The 7,417-nt window shown below is 42.1% G+C and overlaps 1 protein-coding gene across 1 annotated transcript in view; it reads right to left on the bottom strand.

The window, feature by feature from the left end:
- LOC105518347 (myomegalin-like) overlaps nucleotides 1-1,363 on the bottom strand; it is a 7,937-nt gene extending 6,574 nt beyond the window's left edge. Inside the window, 2 exon segments of the mRNA XM_011951315.1 lie at nucleotides 560-792; nucleotides 1,241-1,363. Of these exon segments, the coding sequence (XP_011806705.1) occupies nucleotides 560-792; nucleotides 1,241-1,363 (356 nt within the window).
- Nucleotides 1,364-7,417: the final 6,054 nt, after the last annotated feature.

Raw genomic sequence — 7,417 nt, 5'->3', positions numbered from 1 at the left:
GCGCTGGGCGCCTGTAGTCCCAGCTACTCGGGAGGCTGAGGCAAGAGAATGGCACGAACCCGAGAGGCGGAGCTTGCAGTGAGCCAAGATCTCGCCATTGCACTCCAGCCTGGGCGACAGAGTGAGACTCCACCTTAAAAAAAAAAAAAAAAAAAATCCTCCTCCATGGACTGTTCTGGTTCGCTATACAGCAGTGAAACACAGTAGGTAGCAGCGATTCCTTACATGTTTCAGTCAATTAAAAAGAGCAATACTGGTCATGTAACAAGGAGGTTTCCACCATGACTGTTATATGTATGACTGGCAGATGCACAATAATAGTGGGCATTGTTATACTGAATTAAGACCAGGATTATTTGAATAACAGAAAGTGATTACCATTAGCCAGTATTACTTACTTTTATCTAAAGAATTTGTAGAAATATTAATGCATTTCTGCCTGGGATATGGACCAAGTAGCCCCTTGTCAGCATGGATGCCTTGGCTGCAGCAAGGTGAGGCCCTTGGCTGTGGTGCCTCATGACCCGCAAGCTCCCCTTCTCTGGGAAGAACGTCCTACCTGATGTGGGACACTGAGGAGAATCCTGCTTCCTCAATTTGAGCCTTTAGCTCCTTCAGTTCCTCCTCAGCTGTCCTCTTCTCTTCTAAGTGCTGGTGGATCTCAGCCCTCAGGTGGAGTATTTCTTCCTGAAAACACCTGTTACTGTCCCCTCCCGTCAGAGAAGGAGGGGAAAAAGATGGGTTCTGGGTCTCCACAGTTGCCAGACTTTTCTCCAAAGCCACCTTGACGAGCTAAAAGAAAATCGTGGTTTGAAGAAGTTAGGCCATTAAAGAGGACCCAAGAGAAACATGAGATTGCAAAGGCAGTTCTCAATGAGAACAAAAACAAACAAAAAAAGCAGATCTAAAATGAACTCCCTACCCAGAACCTCCTTAGGCATAAGGGCTGGTTTGGGTGGGAAGGACACACCAAGTGAGCAGGAGGAATTTCCCCATGGAGAAGAGGAGAATCTAGAGATGGTGAGGGAGGAAGGCACATAGGAAATTAAAACAAATGCAAACAAATGAGGTTGAAACAGGACTGGAGGGTGTGAATGCGGTGCTTCTTCTCTTCCCGAGGAGACAGAGTCCTGCGAGTTTTCTCACAAGTCAGGAAGCTTCATCAGCTCTGCAGCCCTTGAGTCCTGGATGGCGGGAGATGATGGCTTAAGGTATCAGGGCACAAAGCCTAAGGCCCTGCCTGTAACTCGGACTCCCTCAAGGACAGCTGAGAGGGAGGACTCGGGGCACTGGGGAAACAGTCAGCAGACGGAGTCACAGAATTAGAATAAGGTGGAGCTACAGGGAAGACAACACCAACCATTTCATCGGCAGCAGAAGAATCACACTCTGCAGCTACTGGGAGGTACACGTGGAGCCACTCTGCCAAGCAGCTGACCTCACTTTTTGGTTATTATCCTTATGCCGATGCTGCCAGACAAACTCTCTCTACAAATCTCAGCATGTGGAAGAAACAGAGGCAGGAACAATTGCCCAGCACCTTTCTATTTCTCGAGGACACTCTTGAAGTTATTCATCAATGTTTTAATTAAAGCAGATCTTATGGCTTTTCCTCAAATGGGAATTTGTTAACTTTTAGACTTTGTTATTGTTCATTTTGGGCTTATCTTTGGTTTTTTCCCATGCTCTTAAAAGTGTAGAAGTCAAAATCTGAGTATGATAATCTGCTTAACATGTGACTAATTACTTTAGTAAAAGGAGCTCCTGCCTGTCTGTCCAATATTATCTAAATACGTCCCAATGTCACATTGGCTTCTTTTTCTTCTCAGTGGCAGCATTTGGAGCTTTTACTTAACTTCGGGTCAATTTTGACCTCTGAATCTTCCACCCCTCCCCCACAGCTGTTGCTGAGTCATGTTGTTTTCTTTCATCTCTATAAATATCATGACTTGTAATTGTCACTTATAAATTCATTCTGGCTATACTGAATCATTCCCCAATTATCCAAGTCATCCAAATATTTGATGGGCATTTCCACAAATCATGTAGTGGCCCCCTGATTGGGGCTAATTTGTAGAATTAATTATATGTTTGTTTTTTTTTTTTTTTTTTTGAGATGGAGTCTCTCTCTGTCGCCCAGGCTGGAGTACAGTGGCACGACCTTGGCTCACTGCAAGCTCTGCCTCCCGGGTTCACACCATTCTCCTGCCTCAGCCTCCCAAGTAGCTGGGACTACAAGTGCCTGCCACCACACCCGGCTAATTTTTTGTGTTTTTAGTAGAGACGAGGTTTCACCATGTTAGCCAGGATGGTCTTGATCTCCTGACCTTGTGATCCGCCCACCTCAGCCTCCCAAAGTCCTGGGATTACAGGCATGAGCCACTGCCCCCGGCCAATTATGTGCTTTATATCTCCATTCAGGTCACCAATACATTGAACAGAGCAGGGCCCAGAACAGCTTATATAGATCAACGATTGACAGAGCTGCTGGGGTTGGCGCAAAGCCACTGACTTTTGCTATTCCCCATAACAAAATGTGTTCAAATCTAGGTCACAGGTTTGTGGCACGGTTGATTCACAGTATGCATGTGCAATGGTGTTCAGTAGCATAGCAGTTGAGGTTGTGAAGACCTGTGCACCCAGGTCAAAGAAGAAACATCCTTAGACAAAGCCACTCAATTCCCAGGCACCCAGTCTTACTTGGGCTTTGTGAATCTGAGGTTTGGCAGGCTCCCGGGAACGTCTGTCTCTAAGACTCTGCTGGCAGGCTTAATCAGGCTGGTGACCATCTCCATATGTGCCCCTCCCACCAGCATTTGTGACAAAATAAAGGAATGGGGACCAAATAAAACCACTTCTGAAAGCTTATGATTCCATCCCTCATTTAAACTGTGTGATGTAGTCATTCTGTGTAAACTCTTTCCAAGTAACTTAACTAAAACGCACTTTGCCATTAGTCTTGGGTGCGGGCACAGCATTTTTCTTTTCCAGGCCTTAAGAGTTCCCTCTGCTTAAAAATAATATCTAACTTTAATGAAGTTTACCCATTATTAAAATGCCTTCTGAATATATGTTATCTTGTTCTATTGATTTCAATATACCTATTTTCTTTAAAAAGAAAAAATTATGAACCATGAATGTTAACACCAGAAAAACCTTAAGGTACATCTGATCTAATTTCCCAGTTTAAAGTGAGAAAATCAAACATTGCCTAGGGATCTGATTTTTCCCCAGGCTAATTTGCATTTTCATATTTCCATCTCAAAGTGGACTTTCTTTGGCTAACTTTAAGTTTTAAATGTAAATGCCTGAAAAGTAACTCAGGATCTAGCCTTTTCATTAGTTTTGATCATGTATGAAAGCAAATATTTCTTTCCCCCAAATGAAACCCCAGGGCTTCCAGTATCTGTTATAATAGTGTGAATCCATTAGGTCTATTTTTAATTATATCTCTCTTGGGTTTTTTTTTTCACATTTCCTAACTCACTTGTTATATTGCTTCCATATAATTCAACTTTTTGTGCGCTGGGTTCCCATTTGCCCCACAAAGGCCTCTGTGCAAATCTGATATCCTGTTTGAATGGCACTGTTTTGTTTTTACCCTATGGCTTCATATCTATCACAATGTTAAGTCAGTGCTCAACATTAAGACATTAAAAGCTTTTCTCAAATTGTCAGCATCACTAATCATTAGGGAAATGCCAATTAAAACCATAATGAATATCATCTCACACCTGTTAGTTAGAGTGGCATTTATCAGAAAGGTGAATGATGTGTTGGAGATAATGCAAAGAAAAGGGAACACACACATTGTGACTAGGTATGTAAATTAGTACAGCTGGTGTGGAAAACAGTATGGAGTTTCCTCAAAAACCTAAAAATAGAATCTACCTTATGATCCAGTAATCCCATTTCTGGGTATATATCCAAAGGAACTGAAATGAATATGTTAAAGGTATATCTGCACTCTCATGTTCATTACAGCATTAGTCAAAATAGTCAAGATGTAGAACCAACCTAGGTCCATCAGTAGATAAATGGGTAAAGAAAATGTGGCAGATAATACACAATGGAATGCTATTTAACCTTAAAATGTTGGGGGATAGGTCCTGTCATTTGTGACAACATGAATGAATCTGAAGGTCATTATGCTTAGTGAAAAAAGCCAGGCACAGACAGACACATACCACATAAGCTCACCTATATGTGGAATCTAATAAAGTTGAACTCATAGAAGCCGAGAGTAGAATGGTGGTTACTAGAGGCTGGTGGAGTGGGGAGGGAGAGTAGGGGAAATTGTTGATCGAAGGTATCGACAAAAAGAATAGGTCTTAAGACATATTACAGAGCAGGGTGACTATAACCAATAATAATGTATATTTCAAAATAAGAGTAAATTTCCAAAGTCTCACCACCAAAAATGATAGGTAGGCAAGTTGATGAATATGTAATTAGCTTGTTTTAATCATTCCATATTGTTTGTATGTGTATATATTTGTGTGTGTGTGTGTATATATATATATATATATATATATAATCATATCATACCCCATAAATGTATACAATTATGATTTGTCAATCAAAAATAACTAATTTTTTATTTTATTTTATTTTTTATTTTATTTTATTTTATTTTTTTTGAGACAGAGTCTCGCTCTGTCGCCCAGGCTGGAGTGCAGTGGCCGGATCTCAGCTCACTGCAAGCTCCGCCTCCTGGGTTTACGCCATTCTCCTGCCTCAGCCTCCCAAGTAGCTGGGACTACAGACGCCCGCCACCACGCCTGGCTAGTTTTTTGTATTTTTTAGTAGAGATGGGGTTTCACTGTGTTAGCCAGGATGGTCTTGATCTCCTGACCTCGTGATCTGCCCGTCTCGGCCTCCCAAAGTGCTGGGATTATAGGCTTGAGCCACCGCGCCCGGCCAAAAAATAACTAATTTTTTAAATAGCTTTTTTGAAGTTTATCACACTTTGACTACTAATGTCTGTTCTTTGTATTTGAATCTTGATTTTTTTTCTTTAAGAAGTGGGGGTCTCATTATGTTGCCCAGGCTGGCCCTGAACTCCTGGGCTCAAGAGATTCTCTTGCTTCAGCCTCCTAAGTAGCTGCAACTAGATATGCACACTACCTGGGCTTGAATCTTTATTCTTGATTAATTTTTTCTCCATTACAAAACTCACATAAAAAATGCAATGCTTGATTAGTTTCTTTCACAGCAATTTCATAGGTATTTATTATAGATCTCACATCTGCTTGAGAATAGAATTTCGTGGGAGATAATCTAGGGAAAATTACTATCATGGCCAGACTTGAGGCTTCCTGAGGTGGCTGAGTCCAAAAAATAAGGAGCAAGCAACTTGCATTGGCCAAAAGGTGATTCTCACCTTGGAAGAAAGACAAGGTTGGATGTGTCTGTTAGGGAAAGTGTATGAATGCTTGGAGTAGGAAGGGAGCTTGGTGTCAAGCAAAAGTTTACCTTCCAAGGACGTAACAAGGAGAAGCTCAAAATCTACCTTAAGGGACCACTTCCCTGGAAACAAGCAAACAAATTTTGAGAATCTGGACACAAAACAGTTACGGCAAAGTAAGCTTTATTTAATTGGTAGCAGGAGAGTCACAACCTCAAACTCCAGAAAGATGAAGTAAATTTGCAATGATTTCATACCCCAAGATTCCTCCTACCCAAAGCTGAAGATGTATTTTCAAGGAAAGGTGATAGAAAGAAAAATGGTGCTTATCCAAGAGATTCTTCTGTCCAGCAGGCACATACTTTGTCTATCATGAGTCAAGCCTTGATCCAAAGGCTGGTTAACTCATAATTACACTAAGCATCTCTCCTATGCCAAGTAATGTGCCAAGTATTGTGAGGGAAATACAAATGCTCTAATGTTAAATGTTCATTCCAGGGTGGGCTGACCTTCTCAAAATGGGGTCTGGTCAGATTCTCCATTCTAGGCTACAGGAAAGAAGGCTGAGGAAGAAGCAACTTTACAACCCAGTTTGCCTACAGTTGAGAATTAGAGCAAATGACTTGCAATACCAGGTGCACTTCAGACCATATCAATCAGAATCTGACTGTCTTCATATCTGTGTCTCCTGTTCATTTATTCTGAAGTTAATCTTGTCCCACAGTCATTACAACCATCAGTGACCAGCCAACCTCCCAATCTAGCTGTCTTAGAGTAGACATTTGTTCATCCCGCAGGTCCCTCTCTCTCACCCAAGATCCTCAATGAAATCAGAGAGTGAGGACAGAGGGATCTGTCTGGAGGGACAGAGATGTATATAATTAAAGACACAACCATTAGTAAGGAGGACTCAGGAGAAGCTGTTCAAGTGAAAGAAAAAGTGGAGCTCATGCAAGCACTCAAGGGAGCAGGGAAGGTTGGGTACAGCTATAGCAACAAGAAGGTTGATCCTACTACAAGAAGGTGATCTAACTACTATAAAGAAACTATTGAGAACATGACATATCCCAGACAACTACTCATGTCCCCAAGTGCCAATATCCAAAAGATTTGAGGACGCTCACTTGGGCTCTTCCTATTGGTTGATTCGATGTCTCCTCTTTTTCTTATGCAGAAGACATACAGGCAGACCCAGAAAGCCTCATTTCTTGTATAGTTTTCCTAAAAGGCCCAAGAAAGCTGTCACTGGAAAGTCCAGCTGCTTGTGTGGGACACCTACCTATGATTCACTTTCTCCTTAAGAATCATAGGCACAGTCCATCTAGGAGATGAGATTGCTAAATGGCACGGACAAAGTGGAGACATTATAGGAGTTCCAGTGAGTGCTTGTGGGATCACTATTGGTGACTTAATCTCTGAAGTCCACTCTTGTAACATGCTAGTTACATCTTCACTGATGGTGGGTGGAAACAATGTTTCAGCCTCAAGTTCTGAGGCTTGACAGGGGATTGCTGTTGAAGAACCATCTGCTGATCATTGAGTCACCATGACCTCAGTGGTTTGTCAGGTTGCATAAGGTTCTCTCTGTATAATGAGATTTCACTGAGAAAGATCCTTGCTTTGGAAGCATTCCAGGCTTCTTGGAGTTTCTTCCCAAGCAGGTCCTCCACCCCGCTACCTCCCCAAGCTGCCCTTTGATGACTCCCTGTCTTCTGTGGTGCTTTTCAGTTACAAAAAGCCCAAGGGGAATGTGTCCATTGTCTTGCAAGTAAAAATTCTTCTGAAGCTATAGCTACAGAGAATAGAGGCAAAGGTGGGTAGGAGGGGGCAGGAAGTAGAAGAAAGAGATACAATACAAACCAAAGGGTGGATTGGAGAGAAAAATGGAGTGAAGACATGGGTTGGAAAGGCAGCTGGGAAGCTCAAGGAGAACAGGAAGATGACTGAGAAGTGGTTTATATATAAAAAAAAATCTTCTCACTCTAAGTCCACAAGGGCTGCAGGAGACCA

The sequence above is a fragment of the Colobus angolensis genome, unplaced genomic scaffold (assembly GCF_000951035.1).
Source record: "Colobus angolensis palliatus isolate OR3802 unplaced genomic scaffold, Cang.pa_1.0 Scaffold317, whole genome shotgun sequence".
In the NCBI taxonomy this organism is placed as follows: Eukaryota; Metazoa; Chordata; class Mammalia; order Primates; family Cercopithecidae; genus Colobus; species Colobus angolensis.
This window is presented reverse-complemented; position numbering and strand designations above follow the sequence as displayed.